This window comes from Capra hircus, chromosome 10 (assembly GCF_001704415.2).
Source record: "Capra hircus breed San Clemente chromosome 10, ASM170441v1, whole genome shotgun sequence".
NCBI lineage: Eukaryota > Metazoa > Chordata > Mammalia > Artiodactyla > Bovidae > Capra > Capra hircus.
Genome location: NC_030817.1, coordinates 66,516,206 through 66,540,493, shown reverse-complemented (window position 1 = coordinate 66,540,493; position 24,288 = coordinate 66,516,206). Strand labels below are relative to the sequence as shown.

At 39.4% G+C, this 24,288-nt stretch overlaps 1 protein-coding gene across 1 annotated transcript in view; it reads right to left on the bottom strand.

The window, feature by feature from the left end:
• INO80 (INO80 complex subunit) overlaps positions 1 to 24,288 on the bottom strand; it is a 125,033-nt gene that overhangs the window by 29,020 nt on the left and 71,725 nt on the right. The window contains exons 25-27 of the mRNA XM_018054429.1: positions 13,181 to 13,321; positions 7,413 to 7,638; positions 2,574 to 2,701 (exon numbers count right to left, since the gene is read on the bottom strand). Of these exons, the coding sequence (XP_017909918.1) occupies positions 2,574 to 2,701; positions 7,413 to 7,638; positions 13,181 to 13,321 (495 nt within the window). The remainder of the gene's footprint in view (positions 1 to 2,573; positions 2,702 to 7,412; positions 7,639 to 13,180; positions 13,322 to 24,288) is intronic.

Here is a 24,288-nt window from a genome sequence, read left to right as displayed (position 1 = left end):
CCATGAGAATGAAGACTCAAGGCCAAGGTGAAGATATTTTTTCTTTTTTAATACTTGGTCATGTTCTAAAGTGGAACATGGCTCTAATGAAACATGGAACATGGCTTTATAGTGAAAGCTTCCATCATGAAAGTGACTGGAAAACCCATAATACTCTGAAAAGAATGAAAAATAAACCTAATCCTGCATTGTCCCAAGATTCACAACACATTTACACTTCTATGAATGATTCAGTTCAGTTCAGCCGCTCAGTCGTCTCGGACTCTGCGACCCCATGAATCGCAGCACGCCAGGCCTCCTTGTCCATCACCAACTCCTGGAGTTTACCCAAACTCATGTCCATCGAGTTGGTGATGCCATCTGACTATGAATGATTAGACATGTATTAAACACTGTGGGCACTGTAATTCTATGCCCACAAAATAAATTTTGAGGATTAACCTCTTGGAATACAAAATGTAATTCATTTGAGTAAACAGTATTAAAACAAATGAACAGACTTAAAAAGAAAGAAACTTTTAAATTTAATGTTGAAGGAAAAGAGTACAGTAGTAATAGGAATAGTATAGTGGTAAGGAAACTAGACAACAGTTTCACTTTAATTTTTCAGTACAAACAGTTGCAAAACTTGCTGGCTTCAGCATCCTAGATGCATGTTCTACACATGGCTAAAGAATGTTAGCAGTTGTGAAATTCAGGGTTTGAATCGGCTTTTCCCTAATTTTTAATTCCCCATAGAGTGATGCAACTACATTTAGAGAAGCTTCTCAAGCTGCCAGTATTTGCTAAGCCTACCCACATAGTCCATCCCCTCTCAAAATCCTGCTGGATCATAGAGACAGAGGGACCCTGGTGAGTAGGGTTTAGAGCACTCATCCTGAACAAAACTCATCTGAATATACTTTGAATTACTTATCTTAGTAATAAGTAATATTTATGAATACCTAGAAATGTGCAATATACAGAATAAGGGACTAAAATGCAGGACTCTGTCAAACTTAACCTACCTACACTCACCTTCATCTACCAGAGCTAGCTTATGTTTTGGTGGCACTCCCTTTTTCCTGGAACTTCCCTTTAATGTGAACCAGCTTTTAAGACTTTATAACATATTGATATAGCCTTTGGGAAACAAGATCAATGATTCCCTCACAAAATCCTCAGCATACTGCTTTTTTCTATAATTCTAATCAGTGAAACATTACTACTTCATCTATACTTTCCTGACTCTTCAGGAAAAGGCAAGAACATTTTATCTAAAAAAAGTCCCACTGAAGGAAAGGTACTCATATTGTTGCACAGCAGAAACTATCACAACACTGTAAAGTAACTATACTCAATAAAAATTAATTAAAAAAAGAAATAGATGACCTACTCACAATACAAACAAGAAACTTTCCCTTGTTGACAGCTTTCTAGAGGCTAAACACTTTTTATTAAACATAAAACTCAGTGATTAAATTGACCCTGAATATCATTTGTTATGTCTCTTGCTAAAAGAAGTTGCATGCTTTTGTAAGAGCCTGCCACTGAATTCAGATAAACTCACTGTAAAATTCAGTGAGCCAGCCTTGGCTTCTGAAGAACCTAAAATTCTTATTGCTACCCTTCTTTCCTTCTGTATTGACAGAATCTCTAACTCTCTTATTTCTAGATAGGGATAGTCATGGTCCAGTTTCTACTTATTTACTACCAACTAGTCTCTGAGTAGCAGGGTTAAAAATTAAAGCCTTAGATAGTTAAAACACATGAAAAAAACATGAGAATATTTATACACTATTGACATCCAGGTGCTTTAGTCTCTTGACGGATGATTTTCCAAAGTTTTTGCACTAAGACTAACTCTACTGGTCTGTGATCATTATCCTCATTTTCACTCCTCTGTTTATATGTCCATGACTTTCTCTCCCTCAAATAATAAGCCACTACTTTAACAACAAGAAAGCAGAGCAAATGTCAACCCAGAGGTAACAAAAGAAACAAAATATGTCCTGCAAAATAAGACAGAGCTCTCTCTCTCACCATAATCCACTGGTTGCTAACTTTGGTTATATATTAGAAGCCCCTTGGGAGCTTTTAAATATCCTAATGCCTAGGTTTTGTTCTCAACTTTTAATATTAATATAAGAATCTCTGAGGATGGGACCAGACATTCATATTTGTTAAAGCTCCCCCAGAAGACTGCAAAATGTCATCAGGTTGAGAACTACTACACTAACTCAGGTAGAACAGCTGGTCTCTAATAGAGAACTAATTCCAAATCTTGTTTTCCATATGGAATTTCACAGGACCTTTCAAGAAATTCCTAGGCTCTGATCTACTCGAAAATTAGGGAATTTCTTCCCTAGTAAAAGGAGGAAAGAGGGGATTCTATTTCATTGCTATAAAGAAGGAGGAATAAGTCCTTTACACACTTTCATCTCCGCCAGAAGCTGCTTTCTCTGCCTTTACAGATGGTAAAAGCATGAAGACAAGTTTGGTGTTTCCATTAAGCAGCACTGACGTTAGTCATACCCGTCTGATTCTTAAGTCAAATGCCAAAGTGTCCTAGTCCCCACAATTCTTTCTCCTACCTCCAGCAGGTCTATCATCCTGGTCATCTGGGAGTAGATAAGGACCCTATGTCCTTGAGACTTGAGCCGAGTCAGCAGGACATCAAGGGCATACAGCTTTCCACTGTCAGTGATGAGGCTCTCCTTGCCTAGGGAGAAGAAAAGGGGGAAGTGGAAAATTGTATTTAATTTAAGCAGCAAAATCACTCACTGCAAAGCTGTATGCAGCCAAAATTACTACAACCAGGATGCTTGTCCATCAGGAAAGCAGGAAAGTACTCTAGAGAAGAATGCAAAGTGCTTTAAAATCATAGCCAGTAGTGTTCCGGGAAGAAATATCCTCAAGGGGGGAGGGAGGCCCCTTCCCAACTGACAGTTACCAGTAAGACATCTGCTAAGCAGCTAAGGTACCTGAAAATTTCCCTGTTCCACATTCTTATTCAAGAGACAGCAGGTCATGTGGACATCTAAGAGTAACATCCATGCCATACCTGCCGTAAGTGACCTGAGAAATCTGTTTTTCCTTTGTTCATTCTATCTCTAGGAATCTCTTTCTGCCAGTTCTATGGCTAAATTAAGGTTTACCTCCTGAAGGCATGAGAATGTAGAGAAACAAGGGCTTCTCTTCAGTTCAGTTCAGTTGTGTCTGACTTTTTGCAACCCCATGGACTGCAGCACGCCAGGCTGCCCTGTCCATCACCAAGTCCCGGAGCTTGCTCAAACTCATGTCCATTGAGTCAGTGATACCATCCAACCACCTCATCCTCTGTCGTCCCCTTTTCCTGCCTTCAATCTTTCCCAGCATCAGGGTCTTTTCCAATGAGTTGGCTCTTCGCATCAAGTGGCCAAAGTATTGGAGTTTCAGCTTCAGCATCAGTCATTCCAATGAATATTCAGGACTGATTTCCTTTAGGATTGACTGGTTTGATCTCTCTGCAGTCCAAGGGACTCTCAAGGGTCTTCTCCAACACCACAGTTCAAAAGCATCAATTCTTCATCACTCAGTTTTCTTTATGGCCCAATTCTCACATCCATAAGTGACTACTGGAAAAACCATAGCTTTGACTTGATGGAGCTTTGTCGGCAAAGTAATGTCTATGCTGCCTAGGTTGGTCATAGCTTTTCTTCCAAGGAGTAAGCGTCTTTTAATCTCTTGGCTGCAGTCACCATCTGCAGTGATTTTGGAGCTCAAGAAAATAAAAGTTCTTACCTGCCCCTAGAGACACTTAAACACCAAGAAATACACTAAAAAAACAAAACAAAACAAAAAAACACTCTCTTTCGGATGATTTCAAATAGGTTGGCTGGTAAATATCATTATCCTAAGCTGTAATAAAGGCACTAGGGCTTATTCAGCTTTTTCAGAAAGACTTTGGGTTTCTGGGAAATAGAAGCTGCTCTCACTCACTAATTTGTGCCTTTCTCCTTCCCCCCCCCCATTAAAAAAAAAAAAAAAGGCATTTCAGCCAGAGATCTTTAGAGAACACTTAACTCAGAAATTTTCATCTTATCCATTCAGTATCATTCAACTCCCATCACATTTCAGGAAGTAGAGTTTCCTGTTTGCAGACTGGTCCATAAACATGCCCTAACAATTGCTGATATTAGGAGGGGAAGAGATGAAACTTAGGGGAATGAGAGAGGTAAGAGTATATCTGGAAGTGGTTGTGGGACATAAGAAGGGAGACAGAAAGGCTAGAAATACAACTACTAAAAGTAAAACAAGAAAACTGTTAAGAAAAACATATTGTCTACTTTTAGTTTCTAGGTCTGAACCCATGGTTTTTCTCCTCTGAACTACAGAAGCTGGCTGTTGAGAGCAATCCAAGAGTTTTCAATGGTCATTTCTCTGTTCTCGCCACTATCTGCCAAGTGCACAACTGATTGTATAAACTGAATGAGAACGGATGTGCTGACAGCATCACAACAAATCATCAGCCACTCTGTTTTCGCTACAAAGCCACAGGTCCTGGATGTTTACTCCTCTGCGCTACTGCCTGCCTTTTCCCACCTTCGGAACATTGCCAGGCCGCATTTCTCTCCCTACCCCCACTCCCTGACGCTGTGGCACACACCTTTGTTCAGTCTCTTTGTTTGGTCCTGTTTAGATTATTGAAATGCTCTCCTTTTTGTTGGTCTCCTAACCAACACAATCAAATGACTGCAGCTGGGACAGAACCGACTGCTAAGCCCTCTTGCTGGCACCAGACAAGGAGGCCTGTATAAATTCCCAGTCTGATCAGGCAGGCAATGCTTTCATAACAACTCCAAGGGTTTCTCCTTGTCACAATTACCCTACTTTTAATTGGGTTCCCTGGGGTCCCTCAATTTTGATAGCTCCTAAACATTCCCCACAGAGGTACCAATCAGCTTCAGACAATAAGTTTCCTTGTTTCTCATTAAAAGCACAGGAAGGGGAAAAAAAAGAAACCCATATATTTTTCAGTCACTGAGTAAGAGCGGGCAAGCTAAGAGCATCAGATTTCTGCAGCTTGCTTATCTCCTCTTTCCACTCGCATATACTCCCTCAAGACAAATATTTAAGCATATACAAATCTGTCTTGTGTGTGAATTTTGAGAAGTTTCAATTCATCTCAAAATCATGATTCGATGATTTTCACACATTCCTGCTTCTCACATCTACTTTACTTTGCTAAGCAGAACACACTGATGCTAGGATTAAGAAAACTCAAAGATGAAGATGTACATACACTTAGAAGAGAACTCTGATGAACCTAAAAGAAGCAAGAAGCTGTACCTAATGTCAGCTTGTTACTGCTTAGGTGGGGGAGATGGAAGTGGATGGACTGATTTCTTTGGACTTGCCTGAAGGAAAAGATCTAAAAAGAAAGTGACCAGCAACACCCTTAAAACACTTCAGCAGAAAAGTGTTTTCTTCCATGGCACACACCAGTGCCTTCTGGGACTGACATCCATTACTCAGTTTTCAGGAGCTACCAAAGTTGCCCTGGACAAGAATACCACCTGTAGCTAAGCAGGGCATAGAGTCAAGAAGAGCACAATTCCCAAGAAATTAGGCTGATTCTGCCAAGTCAAACCTGGGCCCAGCTCCTTCTTTAAAACAGAAGCTCAAAAAATGGTGAGATGAACAGATCTATGCTACCATCTTGCAGTCTTTCCTACAATCCTGCAATGCAACCTTATAGTATTTCACTTAGACACAAGCTCTTACTGACCACAGTATAAGATGTTGGGTCACCGACAAAATGAATGTATCCAGTGGCGGTAAAATTAGGATAACAGGTAAAAGACAATCTCCTTTTTCCAAGGAGAGGAGACTTTTGAAGCGACTGTACATACTTCTTTTGGTGAGACACAGAGAAACATTCAAGGTGTGAAATCCAGGAGATTCTTGATCAGTCTTGCAAGGAATATAATGAAACCAACTCTTCCCAGGGAAACAGAAAATGTAAAAGTATAGAGGAAAGAGAGATAAAACACAGGTTCCAGTGACCCCCTCCACCCCCCACTGCCCTGCCCAGCCAGTCTACTGAGCACAATGGGGTCAGTGAGGAGCTGGTTGGTTCTCACAGTAAACAGCCAGTGAGGCTGGTGCTTTTTATCGATGCGAAAAGAACTCAGACACTTCCTGCTATTTAAACAAGGTCCATTTTTCTTTCAAAGAACAGGAAAAGCCACAAGAGATTCCCACAGCGCCAGCAATAAGCCTTCTCCTTGTGTACTGGGAACTTGGGAGTCAGAATGAAGAAGGGAGAAAGGAGAAATAAGGTGTTATCTTATTGCTTTCAACACCTGTGCTCATCTTCTGCCTGGGACTCTGTGGTTTCCAAACCTGCTGGATTTTATTCCTCTATTCCTACTACCATCCAGGCCTGCTTTGTACCTGAGCTTCCCCTTATTTTCCAACAACAGACCTGCACCCACTGCTTTCATCTAATTTAAGTCAGATATGAAGTCATATAAATACTGCTCTTATATACACAAAATGGTATCTTCCAGTTCAAAGCACCCCCAAAGCAACTAACAGGTTGACCCAAAGTCCCTCAACACTTGACAAAGTTAACATTAAATGGAAAAGCCAAGCCTTAAAGCCTAGAACCCAGTTATCTATTACAAACAGCAGAACCTCTGTTTTGAACACTTAACTCTAGTTTACTTCCTTCATATGCCTGTAAGATGAACACAATCAAAGTGGCAGAGAAGTTGGACAACTGAAACAAACGTGGAAGCTTTAAGCTACTACTTCAGTGTGCCAGCAGGTGTAACAAAGAACATAAGCCTATGAACCCTGTATTCAGTTTCCTTAAAGTAGTCTCTCTAAAGTGAAGATGAAAACCTAGTTTCCTTTCAATCCTCGACCTTGACCCTAGGAGGTCTGGGAATCTGCTAGCATTTTGGCACAAAACACTGTTTTTCTTCTGGTTATCATTCAGATCTCTAGTGCTTCGTGCAGAACACTGTTTATGCTACTTAAACTAGGCTTTCTGCGAGTGACGACATTCTCATTCATTCCACTGGCAAGGGCACAAGACAACTGTACTCATTCGACCTAAAGCCTTTCTTACCAAATTTATTTTCCTACACTCCCTGCACTGCAGCCCCATCGTCACCCCAACTCCGGATCCTGGCCACCAAAGAGTGGTATTCCTTTCTCTTGTCAAAAGAGAGTATTTAGGCAGAAATCTAAAATAGATTTCTCTTTCCAGTCAAGTCACAAATTACTTCAGTATTGTTACCTATAGTCACTAAGGGTAAAAGAGGAAATAGAAACACCAAGAACTCTTGAATTCCAAGTATTTGAAATCACTGCATGAAGTTAACAGCCTGGTTCTTCCCTTGCCAAAGAATGAACACATGCCAAGAGAAAGGAGAAGTTACCTGGAATTCTGATGAAAGACCAGCCATTCTGAGGCCTAATGCTCCACAGTCCTCCAGCTGGTTCTGGAAAGAACTGGGACCGTCGATTCAGCCAGTCTGCCGCCAGTTCAGGGGCCCCATTCAACAAACACTGCTTGGCTGCCAGACTCCCTCCTTCCTTCAGCACTCGCCGCTCATATTCTGCACTTCGGTCATTGCAGTAAGAATCCAATGGCACTGCGGTGACCTGCAGGGAAAGATTCATGTGAGACGGTTCTTTCACATTTTCCACACGCACTAAGCCCTTTGGGAACTTTGACTTTGAAATGAGACTTATGTGGATAATTCTTAGGTAGTGGTTTTAACATCCCTGGTCTGACAAACTTAATAACTGACTTAGTGAGGTTCCCCAGATAAAAGGCCAATCTCCATAACATGAACTTGCAACAAACTAAGGATCCAGAGACTGCTGGAGTTTGCAGATAACTGGTATACTAGGTCAGGAGTAATTCTATAGTGACAGTCACTCTGCCATCTCCCTTCACTGGCACAGTGCTTCTGGCAAAGTTCTATAAGCCATGCACAGTGTGGTGAGGCCACAAAGGGAGTGTGAGACAGCCATCATTAAAGAACTGAAGAGTGTTCTCCTGGCGCATTGGAAGCTGTCTTCAATGCTTCTGTGGCGCAACGCCCAAGTTTATCAACATTTGTTTTTCCTCTTCCCTGACCAGGCTGCTGACTGACAAACCCAATGGGAGATAACAGACTCTTTCTTTCAGGATACATGCTGTGGGGAGCACTAGGTGATAGGGAACAGAGAAAGCAGTTGCCAGAGAGTAGTGAATTCATTTCTGGGCTAGGGCAGGGGCTTTGCACAAATTTTTATCTCACCACAAGATGCATCTACATTCAAATGCTGACCCCCCAACAGAAATGTAGTCTGTCAATTTAAAAACTTCGACTTTAATTCTTTTTTAATGACCTGAGTCTATTCCCACTCTAATAAGCAACTATGCATTCAATCTGTGAATCATCTGGGTTGATAAGAAGTCTGAGGTTACCTTTTGTTAAAATTTGGAGGTTTTGATTATGTGTAAGCCCAGGTTGATAAAAAGGCTAAAGTTTCATTATTAGCAGAAAATTGCTCAGAAGAGTCATGGAGCTAGACCAAGAGATAGGAAGAATGTGGCTAGAAGGAACAAGGGCAGAGAGATGGGAGAGATCAGAACATGAAGTACTGTACCTAGTTATAAAGTCTTATTGTTTCTATTATTTTTTAGAAGTTAGACATTTACGAAAATCTACCTTACTACTAACTTTTCTATTTTTATGCTCATCAATATTTAGGGCAATGGTTGTCAAAAGAACCTTCTTGGGAGTTTATCTAATGTGCAGATTTTGATCCAGGTCTAAGGGAGGAGTCACTAGTTCTAGGTTTTTGACACGCACCCAAGCATCTCATACTATTTATGGCAGGAGGAGAAGGGGGCAACGGAAGACAAAATGGTTGGATGGCATTCACTGACTCAATGGACATGCATCTGAGCAAACTCCAGGAGATGGTGAAGGACAGGGAAGCCTGGCATGGTGCAGTTTATGGGTCGCAAGCAACTGAACAACAACAAAGCCAAACCTTGAGAAATACTGCCTTGGAACAGATAAACAAACAGATAGCTAACTATGGGGCCACCAGTTTCTGCTGGAAACTAGTAGTACTAGTGTTAGTCGTTCAGTCGTGTCCGACTTTTTGCAACCCTAATGACCGTAGCCTGCCAGGTTCCTCTGTCCATGGGATTCTCCAGGCAAGAATACTAGAGTGGGCTGCCATGCCCTTCTCCAGGGGATCTTCCTGATCCAGGGATCGAACCCAGGTCTCTCACATTGCAGGCAGATTCTTTACCATCTGAGCCATCACGGAAGCCCTGGTGGAAACCAGAGGTACCAAAACTGGAGAAAGAACATCATTCACCAATTTACCAAAGAGAACACTACTCTGGCCTGCAGATGAAGCTAAACTGAGTTTGCTAGGAAGCAGTGCCATCTATGGTCCAGATGCAAAAGTACAGTGGGTAGCTGGCTGAGACCCCGCACTCCAAAACCTAGAAGTATGAAGTGAAAGTCGCTCGGCTGTGTCTAACTCTTTGCAATCCCATGGACTATTCAGTCCATGGAATTCTCCAGGCCAGAATACTGGAGTGGGGGGTAGCCATTCCCTTCTCCAGGGGATTTTCCCAAACCAGGGATCGAACCCAGGTCTCCCACATTGAGGGCAGATTCTTTACCAGCTGAGCTACCAGGGAAGCCCCCCAAACCTAGAAGGCACAAGCATAAATTAATTTACCTAGACAGTGTTAAGAATAGGTTTTGGTAATCTCATATCACATTTACCCTCTCCAAAAGGAGTTTGTTCTCTTGCTTTCAAGTTATTCATTTTTTTTCCCACTGAGTTGAACAAAGGCAAATAAAGACTGAAAACACAAAGCAGATGATTAAAAATTTTACACTCAGGGATGACCACTTTAATTTTCTTTAAATTTTACTGAAGTATAGTTGATTTATTATAATGTTGTATTAATTTCTGCTATATAGCAAAGTGACTCAGTTATACATATATATATTCTTTTCCATTATGGTTTATCATAGGATATTGAATATAGCTCCTGTGCTCTACAGTTGGCCCTTTCTGTGTATCCGTCCTATGTATAAAATAATTTGCATCTGCTAATCCCAAACTCCCAATTCTTTCCTTCCTCCCCCTTCTCCCTTGCTATTTTTTTTTTTTAAGAAAAGCAGAATATACATTGGAATTATGTAAAAACTTTGGGCCCATGTTCTTGAGATGAAAAATCAAGAGCTAGAAATTCATGAAGGAACAAGGCAAAAACAGCTGACACAGGAAAGAATGTTTTTCCTGTCTGGACTCATTTCTAGTCACTCTTTTACAGTTTAAAAACAAAACAACTTTTTTTAGTTATAAATGTTCGCCTGTTTTCCAATTTCATTTTGCTAATAGCCTTCCAAATTCAGGATTAAAAACTAGGAGGTTCTGAAGGCACAGCTCGTAGTGAAATATTTTTTAATGTTTCGTTAAGCTTACTTGGCAAGAGCCCTGAATCAAGATATATGCAGAATCACAGATGTCATGCTTTAAGTACATAAGCAGTAAACCCACGAGGTCCAAAAGGAGGTAAACATGTCCATTTCTACTTAAATCATGCCTTCCAAGTCAGCTCTACCCTAAACAGCCCACCTCCACCCATTCTGCCCATCCCAAGCAGCCTTCCCAACTGCTCAGAAGCAGGGGAGATGAAGTATGACATACCATTCCTGCCTCCCCACAAATGGAAATGCACACTCCCTTTCGTCTCACATGAGCTGACCCCTGTTGCTTGCTTCATTAATTTCCTAAACTCTAGTATCTTTAGGGGCTGCCTCCTCAAGCATTCAGCGCGTCCTTCCTGAGGACATGTAGATTCCTGCTCTAGCTCTAAGAAGCGTGACCGCTCCAAGCACTTTAGTTTTTTGGTATGATGAATTCCCAGGGTCTTAGTTTATTAACCTTGTAGAACGATTTCCTCAGCTAATGATAATTCCTTCCTTAGTGACACAGTTCTTCCTGAACTGACCCTAAAGTTTTCATAGCATGTGCCATGGAAATTAATTTGTCTTAACTCAAGGCCAGGGTTGAGGCTTCAAAGGAAATCAGTTTCTCTCCACCACAGACAGGTTAGAAATCAATATAATTAAAATATCTCATGAAATATTGCCTTACTCACACCCCAGGCCTGATCTGAAGACGTGTATAAAACATTCAGACATGCTAAAAACTTTTCTTCTAATTATGGTGTGATTACTCCCATTTCAGATTTAGCACAAGCTACTGAAGAAACTCTACAAAAAAGTATAGGGAGAGGGGCAGAAAAGACAAGGATGCTGGAGAGGAACCCTTCAGCCAGATGAGAAAAGCTTTCTCTTGCTTCCTGCTTGCCCCCACACCTTTACACGATTATAGTCTTCAATTTACTACTGCTTTTTAGGGAGATATCAGTATCAGACATGATAGTTCAGACTTCAGCCTCCTCAGAAATAATACTTAAGTAGAACAGTGGGAATTTTTATGTGTAAATATGTCAGGAAAGTGGGGTTATTCTTCAGAATAGTTGGCTACAGAGCTCCAAGTGGTATAAATGAAAAATTTTATGTCCATAAATGCAATTACCATCCAGGGCAGTTCACTCTTTATTGGCTCCATAAAACATGGGGAATATGAGAAGTGAAAATGTCCTGACAACCCTCTCTCAAAAATCCAGACTTCCTCTTATAGGTCTCTCTGTATACATTACAGATTAGAAGAAAAAAAGGAAACAACTACACAACTATGAAACCTGAAGGCTGCTTTCTATGTAAGCACTTGGCTTTAAATTTTGCCTAGAAAAAGTGCTTTTCCCTACATCAATTTAAGCTTCAAATACCAAGAATGCTTTGGAAGAAGTGGGTACATACAAAACCCAAATACTTTCTGGATAATCAATATAAATCAAACAAAGTTGATCATGGGAAGGGAATCACGTTTGTGTAGCACAGGATCAGCAAAGAAATTCGGGCAGGCAGGAATCAATGGGCCTCAGTACTATCATCTCATTTCCACCTGTCATCTTTCTTTGGACCTTATGCCAGATTCTGACCTTTGATAACTTCATAAAGTAAGGATGTAAGCTTATATAAACAGTGGTAGAGAAACATCACAAACAAGATTTAAAGTCTTCATCTTCTTTGAATGGAACTGTGAAAATAGTAGTCTTGCTAGGATAAGTGGTGAAAATAAGATAAAAACACAGAAAGGTTAGAAAAGTCAACCTCTTAGTGTGTCCTGGGCTAACTGAAAGCTGCCCCTTAAAGCAAATGGAAACAAGCTGGAAAGACAGAAGCTAGTTTTTGCTCTAACAGCAGTCTGGCCACATCTCTACTTTGCCCCTCTCCCTTCATGTACTTCTTTGTGGTTTAAGAGAGCTTCTGCCTGGCTCTTATCAGAAAGACATGAAAGAGTGGAAGATGTAAGCAAAGTAAACAGCTGCAGTGTTCCAGGAGAGCCTTTGGAGAGACACTGTCAGCTATCACCAGAGGGCCCTGTTTTGATAAGCAGGGTATTAGGAAGAATCTAACAGCTGTTTAAAGTTGAAGCCACAATAGAAATTACTCCCAATCTACAAGTAAGACTACAACTACTGAATGGAAGATATGGCACAACAGTCACTTTTCAGAGGGAACATACTTGTGAAGGACAGTCCAGGCAGGGCTGCTGAAGAAAGCTAAGAAGTTTCTTGATGCTGGAGTATTAGTTTCCCTTTGTTATATGGAGACTATACCAAGGCGATAAGGCCAGATCAAATCTCCATCCCAATCTGGCCCCAGCCTCTGAAAAACCTTCAAAAACCTCAACACAGTTGACAAATGGCTCCCTCTCCTTTTCAAATATTCCACTGTCCCTGTCCCTGCTACTGGGTGGTAATCCACCTGACAGATGGCCTGCTCCCATGGTAGTTTAGAACCCTGGACTAAATAGGAGGAACTGCACAGATGCAACATCAGAGAAAGAAGCCACTTCTAGCTGCCATACAGCGGTTCTCAAGCCAACACAATTCAAAGTGAGGGATACTGTCTTAGAAAAGCTAGGACCACAGATCCTCTTTCTAAATACTGAGCATTCTTGTTAAGACATGGACCCCCTGAAAACTAGTTTATTTCTTTAACCACCACCTATTTTATTGCTTCTCTACTGTAGCACTTACTCGTGGACTGGCCACACACAAAAAAGATGGCAGCTCAGTGAGCAGGCAGCAACGAAGCGAGGAGGTAGCTGATCTCCGCTGATGGATGACCTGGTCTGAGTAGCCACTCACTGCTTTACAGTGGCTGCTGAAAACCAGAGACTACAAAACAAAGATGCAAATTAGTGCTACTGACAATTGTTTAATGTAAGCAAAACCAAAAAAAAAGTCACAGTCAAGGTTCATGCTAATTTCAAAATGTGCTTTTATCAGTGTACTTTAAGTAAATGTCATCTCTAATTCTACCTTTTTCTGGAAGTGAATACTGTTTATTATCAATAGTTACAGCAAAATTTTCATTAGACAAAACAACATTTCGTGTATCTCAAGGAAAAATTGGTTCATTGTTAAACTGTTGATACAATCATATTTTGAGTTAAAAAATGATGACCAACAATATTTCCTGCCAAATTCTTTTAGGCAGATGAATTTAGTATTACATGCTTGTACTAACAATGTAGTATAGTTCTAGCAAGGTTAGATGTTCTATTTATTTGGAGACATCAATACAAGTGGTCAGGAACAAGGAACAGTCTCTTTAGTTTCTCTAACTACCATTAAAAAAATTAAATCCTTTACTTTCATTACTGTATGAATTCATTTTAAGAGACTTAAAGCTTATGTTAAAACTTCAGTTTGCAGTCATTCATATGAAAGATTTTTTAAGTATGGAATGTTCACATACAAAGAAGCAGTCAGTGGAATTAGAGTAGTGTATATTGTAGATGCAGTTCCTTCTTCAGCTCAGTGTTAGACACTTTACCTTTGGATCTTCGTTCTTGATTATTTCATTTATCTGTCTTATTGGTTTCTCAAGGCAAGTCAGTATACAAATAACCATATGAATGAAGACAATACAAAATACTGCAAGAAGAACAGTAACCAGGACCCACTGCAGGAGAAAAACAGTTGTAATTCCAGTACCACGTGTCCAGTGCCAAATCTCCTCAAAGACTCTGTACGTATCTTCTCCTAAAGTACATGGGTTCTTCAGGATCACAGTTTGAAAGACTCCATCTCAAGTGTCTAGTAAGACATGTGCATCATAATCTACTTTAAAGAAGCAATCAGCATCTTCTAAATATCAATCACGAACAAACTGAAAGGCTTTAACTGCTTCCTGCAGGGTTGGGATGCCTTTAGTGACTTTTAATCACACAGTTAGGAAGTCTTTACAACCCTTTATTATGATGCTGGACTCAGGTAGCTTTGACAAGTTTGCTAATTTTCTCCAGATGTTGAGGTCCATTCATTAACCAGGAAATAATGTTAATCTTCTGATATCATTTTTCAATAATATTTGTACTCTCTTTATGTTGGCTAGCATCTGCACTGAGGTTTATCCACCTTTCTACATATTTATCTTCATTAACATCTGAATGCCTGAGGATCGTCATGAAGATAAATAGACCAGGTGTCACCCTGTTCTTTCAATACTGAATACTGACAAGCTAGGATCAATTACAAAAAAAAAACAACAAACCTTATTGCTGATACATAGTTGAAGGTTAAAGAAATATATGTATATATATACACATACACACACATATATATAGCCAATTTCCTTTTTTTTTTTGAAGTTCACTTCTGACTATTAGTAACAGTTCTTGCCCCTCCGCGGGTGAAGATGACATAAGCATAGCACCTGCTGCTCATCTGTAGTATTTCAAGGCTGCTAGCTGCAGCGTCCACCACCACGCAGGTGGCTGAGATGGCAGCAGTGGCGGGCCTGAAGACTTTTGAACTCTTTACTGACCAGTATCTAAACAGTATCTCAGTCAAGAATCTCTTAAAGTCAACCTCATTTTCAGTATTCTTAAATGGCAAAATACAACAGGTAAGAGATGAAAAGAATGACTATTTCCTTCAATTATTTTCTCTTCAGCACTGTACCTATTAATAAGAAAGGGATACAACAGTCACTATAGGGAGCCTTTTAAACACACTGTTTTGCTTGAGATACCTTTCTAGAAAAAAGTCTAATGATAATTTTATTTCTGGGGTCGTCATTCCTAAATTAGGATGTGTTCATTTGTCTTATCTCAGCTAGGTTAAGATGGGATTCTCATTTGGAGTCACTAAATCAAGGTGATCTACAGCTGATCCCAGATTTAAAAAATAATTCACTAGTTTAAAATGCTCAACATACACAAGCCTTAGCTTTTAAGAAACCCTGACTACTCCTAGTACATTTCACTCATCTATATACTTTTCTAGGTTATTTTCTCTTAATATGGTTTTATTACATCTTCCCCAGTACAGGTAGTTCCTGGTACCAAACTGCCTCATTTCCTCCACACAATGACATGAAGGGCTAGGTATCGCTAGATACAGAAAAATTTAGTGCTTAATACAGAAGAACATAAAGGACACCTTAGACACTACTGTGTGGGATATGGGCGGGTGGGTGGTACAGAAAAAAAGGTGTATTACTTTTTCAGTCTATTTTGGCCTAAAACAGATTAGGAAAAAAGAACGCCACACAATGAGAGATGTGACCTGGTAATAAAGTGGTCACAGGTCTTGCTCTTCTGTTGTCCCTTCCTCGTGTCCTGGACTATCTCATTACTCTGTAGGCACTGGCAATTGTGAGTCCTGCTGCCAGCACCATAATATGCACACACGTGAAGGCAGGCTTCGTTAGAGTCTTCTGGCACCATGCAAGCCTCAAGGGAAAACCACAAAGCAGTATGATAGGCCCCACAGCGGCATACTTCGTGCCACAGTGTAGCAGAGAACACACTGTTATCTGTATTTTCCCCTCAGATACAGATTTGCCCACTTAACAAGGGGCCATATTTTGTTTTCCATGTCTTCTTTAGAATTAAAAACAGTACTTAGGCTAATGTTAGGCCTTCATTACTTAGAAATTAATTTTCTGCTTTTGCTCTTAAAGAACACACAAACCCAGATATAGAGAAACTGTCTCACTTAAAATGAAAGGGCACAGTGTTTACAGACCAATTGCTAAGATTACATGGATTCTATTTTCACAGATGGAAATACAGAAAAACTCTGAAAACAATGGTTTTCCAGAGCTTTCCACAAGGGTGCTGGCAGCTCTCATGATTTCAGGAAATGATGATATAGATACTGCAGTTGCAAATTAACATCTAGCGGAGGAGTTTTTGGAAACTTCTTGTTTGGGAGATTCTTCATCAATAGCCATTCAAAGCTCTCTAAGCATTTAATAGGGTACAGTGTTTAAAATTAAAAACAAAACAAACAAAAAAACACATCACTTCTCCCAAAACAACTCTTTATGTTTAGATTCTTTTGTATATTTTAAACTGCAAAATCTGAAATGCCCTCAATTTCTATGAGTTAGCTGGCTCACTAAAGTTGTAGTGAGCCAGTTAACTCATATAATACCTAAGCAGACCATTACCATGACAACAGCTTCTCAGAGACTAGGATAGGAAATGAAATCGATGCTGTACCCTTTCTGCCAATTACCATTTTTAACATATTATTTAACTGGATATAGTATAAAATCTGTTCCGCCTCCCTGAAAGATGGCTCAATGGTATATTTCCTACAGATTCTGTTTTTTGTCTTTAGTTTTCAAAGCAAAATAAGATTAAAAAAAAAAAAAAGATTCATGTGTATGAGACCTGCACTCTAATCCTTGCAAAACTGTACAAGGAGCTCCAGTGAGAGCCCACACTGGGGAGGGAGGTATGTGAGAATGAATTCACAAAAGTTTTGAGCTAAATACTATTCCTTCTTGGACTCATCACCAGTAAAGCAGGGTAAAGAACAAACAAGAAAAGGATAATCAGAAAAGCACTTACGTCAAGTAAGAGATTTTAAAAGGCCCTAACTTTGTTCAAAATACTCCTAAAGTGTCATCTGATCTGTGTCCTTAGCCTAGTTTTTAGTTCCTTGATGTTTCTGTATACCCCCCCAAAGCCAGTATTATGAGAATGGTACTTCTTCGAACTCTGTAACACAGGATTCAAATTTAACATTCACTGCTGGGTAAGAAGAAGAGTTTTACAGGTATACTCAGTGGGAAAAAAAGAGCTTCCCACTGTTAAAATTCATTCACGTCCACAAGCGGCAAGAAAGATGGGAGGATTGGATTAGACTGCTGAATATAACTTAGGTAATATGTTATTTAAAGACAGACTACCAAGAAAAAGATGACAACATGTAGGTAAGTCAACATTCAATAACTTCCTCCTCAGAGGAATAAGAAAAAAGCGTTCACCTTGATCTGATGATAGGAAGCTGTATTTAGGAGACAGGTTGCTGGAACAATACCTGCTACTATTTATAACATAAAATACATGAAGACACAGAAGAGAACAAAATAAAGGGTTTTCTGCAATAAGATAAAAGTGAATATGGAAAAAATTAACTCAAAATTAATCTGATAGCTCCAAAGGAATTTTATTCAGAATTATTATCTGAGGGCTTCCTTGGTGGCTCAGGGGTGGAGAGTCCGCCTGCTAATAATGGAGACAGGGATTGACCCCTGATCCGGGAGGATCCCACATGTCATGGTGCTACTAAGCCTGTACACCACAATTACTGAGCCTGTGCTCTAGAACCTAGAAGCCACAACTACTGAAGTCCAGACATCCTAGAGCCCGCGCTCTGCAATAAGAGAAGCCACTGCGACAAGAAGTCTATGCACCTCAACTAGAGAGCAGTCCCAACTCTCTGCAACTAGAGAAGAGTCTGCACAGCAATGAAGACCCAGTACAGCCAAAAATAAAAATTATAAAAAAGTTATTATTTGAATAGTATAAGTATCCTGGCACTCACTTTCAATTTTAGCATTTCCCTTTGTCTCTTCTCTCAGGTTTGCTTGAGAATAATCCCCAACTTTTAAGACTGATTTTGAACATGAAATCAGAATTCATGTTTTCCCATCAAAACATTGAAACAAATTTGCATTTACTATGCATATAAAACAAGGCCACTCTACTTTGTAGTATCACAAAAGAAATCAAAAGCAAAACAATGGAGCTGGAGAAATAGCATCTCTACAGCATTTTGTTTCCAAATAATCAAAGTTACATAATCAGAACTAAGTAGGCAAATAAAATGAAAATGCAAGATAAAAAGAACAGAGCTTGCAATGAAAAAAATTGTTCACAAAGAGTTAGGGTTTATGAGCAATGAATTTTGGGCTGAAGATAAATGGCATATATTACACCGTATTAACAGTTTCCCCAGCTGACATTTGCTGTGGCTAGCAAAACTGAACAGACAGGTAACATGGAGAGCAAGGAGTGATGATGTCAGCATCCCTTCCAATTTAAGAACTTTCATGGTATCACAGTCAGAACTCATCTATCACCTAAGCCAAAATCTCACAACAGAGAACACCAAAACAAACTTGGTAATGAAGTAACTAATATAAAAGGCACTGAGGCTCCTCCGTACTCTCTCTCCTGAATCACTCACTCTGGGGGAAGCCAGCTGCCATGTCATGAGGACACTGAAGCAGCCCCATGGAGAAGTCCACATTTTAAGGAACTGAGTCCTCCAGCCAAAGTGGGCAGCAAAGTATCAGGCATATAAGTGAGGTGGTACTATGGCTCCAGTCAATCTTTCAGGGAACTGCAACCCTAGCTGATATCCTGACTGCAACTTCATAAGATTTTCTGAGTTGGAACCACCTACCTAAGCTGCTCCCAAGTTTATGACCAACAGAAACCATGAGATATTAAAAATGTTCACTGTTTTATGCTGCTACATTTTTGGGTAATTTGTTTTATAGGTATAGATAACTATTAATACTACAGGGGTAATATCCACAATTGATACCCTTTCACAATTACTCTTTGAGATGTCTAAAAATTAGCTTCTTTCTGCTGGTATATGGAGAAGGCAATGGTACCCGACTCCAGTACTCTCGCCTGGAAAACCCCAAGGACGGAGGAGCCTGGTAGGCTCCAGTCCATGGGGTCGATAAGAGTCGGACACGACTGAGTGACTTCACTTTCACTTTTCACTTTCATGCATTGGAGAAGGAAATGGCAACCCACCTCCAGTATTCTTGCCTGGAGAATCCCAGGGACGAGGGAGCCTGGTGGGCTGCCATCTATGGGGTCACACAGAGTCGGACACAACTGAAACGACTTAGCAGCAACAGCAGCAGCTGCTGGTGTATTTCTTATTCCCAAGAAATGCCTCTAGATCTCAGCTCAAATGCATGGCAAAAATAACCAATGTGCAATAAACTCAATGCATGACCAAACAAGTTACCAGTGCCACCTGTATTTCCCAACATCCAAGGAAAGTTAGAACCCTTCAGAAAATTTTATTTTAAATAGAGAGGAAGATTATACTTTTAATTTTAAGTTGGAGGACATTCTCTCAGATAAGAAAACATACAAAATTCCAAAGGGGAAAAAAAACATCCTTGTGGTCCAGTGGCTAAGACTATATGAGCTCCCAATGCAGGGGGCCCGAGTTCAATCTCTGGTCAGGAACTTGATCCCACATGCCACAGCAAAAAGTTCACATGCTGCAACTAAGGATCCCACACCTGCAACAAAGATCAAAGATCCCGAGTGCTGCAACTATGACCTGGCACAGTCAAATAAATTAAAGAAAAAAAAAAAAAAAAGACAGAACTGAGCTGTTTTTTTCCTTTTGGCTACACCACTTGGCATGTGGATCATAGTTCTGCAACCAGGGATTCACCCCTCCATTGGAAGATGGACTCATAACCATTGGACCAATAGGGAAGTCTACCAAAAATGGCAGAATTATTTAATAGCATTTTTTAAAAAAATGTTCAGCTTGGTTTCAGTCTTTCTGAATCTTGTAAAATATTCTTTGTGTTTGAGAAGTAGCTTTCTATTAATTAAAGAGCACCTGCCTGAACACTGGTTCTCTACCATGTAAAAAGGAAAGTTAATCACTTTTGCATCTTTTATCAGTCATCTTTCTTGTATGTTTGATTTCCCTTTTAACTGCCTTCTTCCTTTTTCATCTTCAAATCTGAGTCTCCTTTCTCTTACAAACCTCAGCTTTAACCCAACAGTCTCTCCTGAAAGGTCTTCCTATTCTTTTTAATTGTCATACTTCATTACCCACTTCCTAACCAGAATCTCTCTCCTTGTAAATCCCTGCCACCTGGGCCTTCTCTATTCTACCTGTACTCATAATATCAAAGAGCTCCTAATCTCACTCTTAAGTGTTCACCTGGAACTTTAGTTTAATACTCTCCTCATCACAGATCCCCATGTCCAGTCTTTCCTGTTGTCATAATCTTAAGATTAGTCATCAAATACCAGTGGCAGAGATCTCCACTGATGAGCTGTAATGATGAATGATTTAACAGCCTTCCTAAAACCAACTACCAGATTATTCCCTCCCAAAGCTTGATAGTAGCCACCAAAACTTTATCCCCCCAGGATTACAACTGTAGCATCTGCTGGAGAAGGTAAGCCAAAAAAGGGGGAAACTCCTGGTTTAACATCTACATCCCAATAGACTGGCATTCAAAGATTCCTTTGGAAGAAAGGTGACTTACTTATCCAGCCTTTTTTCTCACCACTGCTCTTTATTTTGGCTCAAATCTTTAACTTGGAATATTCTTCCTCCTATCCAGGTCCCTACCACTCAAGATCCAATTTTAAACAATACTATTTCCATAAGTTTATTTTTGTCTGTTTTAACCTAAAGTGATCTTCTATCCTGACCTTTACCACTAGTCATCTACTATTATTTTGGCAGTGTAATTATGTCTTCAACGCTGATCTTGAGTCCTTTTAATTTTGTGCATGTCTTTTTACTATATGCATGAATGATTTTTCAAACTAGAAAATAGAGACTATGATTGTTAACACACCTCGCCCACAAGAGGCAGTGATGCGTGACAGGTTCAAAAACCACATTAATTATAGTACTTTCTCTTTGTAGGAGTAGACTGCCATTGGGGAAAGGCTACTCTGAAGGAGCATTAGAAAAACCCAACCTTAAGCCAAGATCACATTCCACCCCTGGAGATTCTTTCAATCAACAAGCTCTTCTGATACACATACAAATAATGGACCCATTCGAATGCTCAATCTCATTGGCCCTTGGGATCAAGCAAGTGAAAAACAGCAGGAGAGAAAGGGTAGAGTGTGTGGAAAACAAAAAAAGAAGTACTTTCTCCTGTAAACAGTTCTCTCCTCTATTAACATTTCTTACTCAATTAGGCATCTTTTGCTGTTTAGGTCAGTGGTCTCCAGAGAAATTACGGCAAGCTTCACAATGTAAATAATATTAATGTTATTTGTGTATCATTTTAAATGAAATAATACACAGGTACTGGATAAAATGTTTTAATAACAGGGGGGCATAATCAAGACACATGAGGCTAGTGGTATTGCTGCAAAGAGTTTAAACTAAGACAGATGAGCTGATTCTAAATTTACATGAAAATGCAAAGGGCCAAGAACAGTAAAGGTAATACTGAAGAAAAACAAAGACAGAGGACCTGTGCTACCAGTTTCAAGTCTTATCATGGAGCAAGAATTATTAATAACCGGTACTGGTCAAGGATAGACTAATGGGCTAATAGAACAGAACATGATGAGAAACAGGCCTACACATATACAGCCATCTGTTTGACAAAAGGGAAGCTGTAGTGCAACAAGGATGGTCTTTTCAACAAAAGAAGTTGGGTCAAATGGATATGGATATCTATAAGTAAAGAAATGACAACCCATAACATACACTAAAAACCCAGTTTCTTGTAGATTTGAACGGTAAATCAAAAAAATTTTTGGAGAAAAACAGAATAATCTTCACGACCTCGATAAAGACAAAGATTTCTTTCACAAGATACAAAAAATGCTAACAATTCAACAGAAGACAGTACTGAGAGTGAAAAAGTAATAGGTAGAACAAAGAAAAATATGCAAGTGTCTTGAAGAAGCATTTCACAAAGGAGGTTATCCAAATGGCCAATGAGCATCAGAAAAGGTATTCAATATCATTATTCACAAGGGAAATGTAATTTAAAGCCACAGTGAGATACTATCACATAGAAGGACTAGAATGAGCAGACAAGACAATGTCACACGACTTGTGCATTTCCCTATATGTATGTTAATATCTCTAGGATAGCCAAGGCAACAAGAGAAAGGCTAAAATTTTTAATATATTATACCCATTATTTCTTCCTGTTTTTCTAATCACCTGGGCCTGTTATCTACTAATGGAAAGCAAACAGTCATATTTTCAGGATCTACTTAGCTACTTCTTAGGTTCATGAATTCAAATGGTTATTAATTAATATCACTGGAAAAAAATTTTAACTCTCTAATCATTGACTAGGCTACTTCCTGCCCTCTCAAGCTTTAACGACCCACAATTATATGCCAGTCTTTTTCTAATCTTTCAAGACTTTTCTTGTCCTTCCTGAAGTTCTAATCCATCATAGGAATGACAGCAAATACCTTTCAAGTCATATTTTCAGGACATACGCTGAAACTAGCAAGCACAGTTATAAATTTGCTTCCTGTGAAAATAAAAATTTTCTCTCTGACCCCACAGTAGTAGCATCCCTGTATAAGCAAAGGGCTCTTTCAGGGGATCTGTAAATTTTATTAATAATGCCAGAATTTTTTTGTAGATCTCAATGACAACAAACAAGTCACGTCAGGAAAAGGCACAAAGCATATACATGATGAATTTATCACACACAAACGACAAACAAAAAGAATTCAAGACAGGGGACTTCCCTGGTGGTGGTGAAGAATCCACCTTTCAATGTAGGGGACACAGGCTTGATCCCTGGTCGGGGAACTAAGATCCCACATGCTGTGGGGCAACTAAGCCCTCGTGCCACAACTAGAGAGAAGTCCATGCACCACAACGATAGATCCCACATATGACAACTAAGACCTAATGCAGCCACAAATAAATGAAAAGAATCCAAGACCTTGTATTTAAATCCTATCAACAAATCCAAACATTATCAAGACAATTATTAGACTTAAGTCTCACCACTGTTGTCCAAACTTGACAAGTCACCTTCCCCCCACCCCCAAAAGACTCATTTTTTTGTAAAAAACTGTAAATTGGCAGGATTAGAGGAAGTGTGTTTTTCATATATGTATGTACACTAAAATATCATGCATCTGAAGTTTTAGCTTTTACTCTATACTTTTAACTAATAAACTTTGGAAATCTGTTTTAAAGAATTCAGTATTCAAAATTTCCTTCTCTACTCTTCTTGCAAAACAGGCAATGTCATGTTCTCTAAAAAAATATTTCTTGAATAAGAAAAACTTGCTTTGGAGAAATCAGTGTGAGAAGCAGCATGACAGGTGTTGAGAGGCATATTCTAGCAAAGCCACTCTTGGGGGAGATTTTCCATAATAAACTATCTGCTCAGGTTTGAATTAGGTTTTTTTTTTTTTTCAAAATGACTTAACTTTATTTATATGATTTTTGAATAGGAGGAATATAACAGGTACCTGCCAAATATACTAAGACAGTCATCAGTAGTAGTTGATCATAAACTACATGTCAGAGTAACTCTGCAATGAAATATGCATACTGCTCTCTGAGTAATTTCTGATGGTCTCTTTCACATTCAGAAAGTAAGACCTTTCCTTAGTCCCAAAATGTCAGTTTCTTTCCTTACTATTACACAAAATGATCCAGAATCTTTCTACATGGTGATTCTATTCACCTAGTCTTGATTCTTACATAACTACAGGTAGTATAAAATATTCTTGTGAGTCATGGCCAGACTGAAAAAGCCACAGTTATAATGGGCTTTATTAATTGTTACACATAGAGCTTCAACAAAATAATTCTTCAATCAGAACACAGTCTAACCTTTAAGGCTAGATATCATGTAAAGATCATTCTACTTAATTGAAAGCAAGTATTTCTTAGAAAAGATATATCAACCAACTCTGGCAAGGTACACTGCCTGGTTGATATTTCAACATATATATGTTGGAGATAAGGATGAGAGCCAAAGCAGAACAGCATCTCTACACGTCCACGATTAGCTTTCAGCTACCTGTGGCTGAGTAACTCAGCTCTACATGCTAAGCTACTACAAAAGCAAATGTCTGCTTACAACATGAAATAAAAGT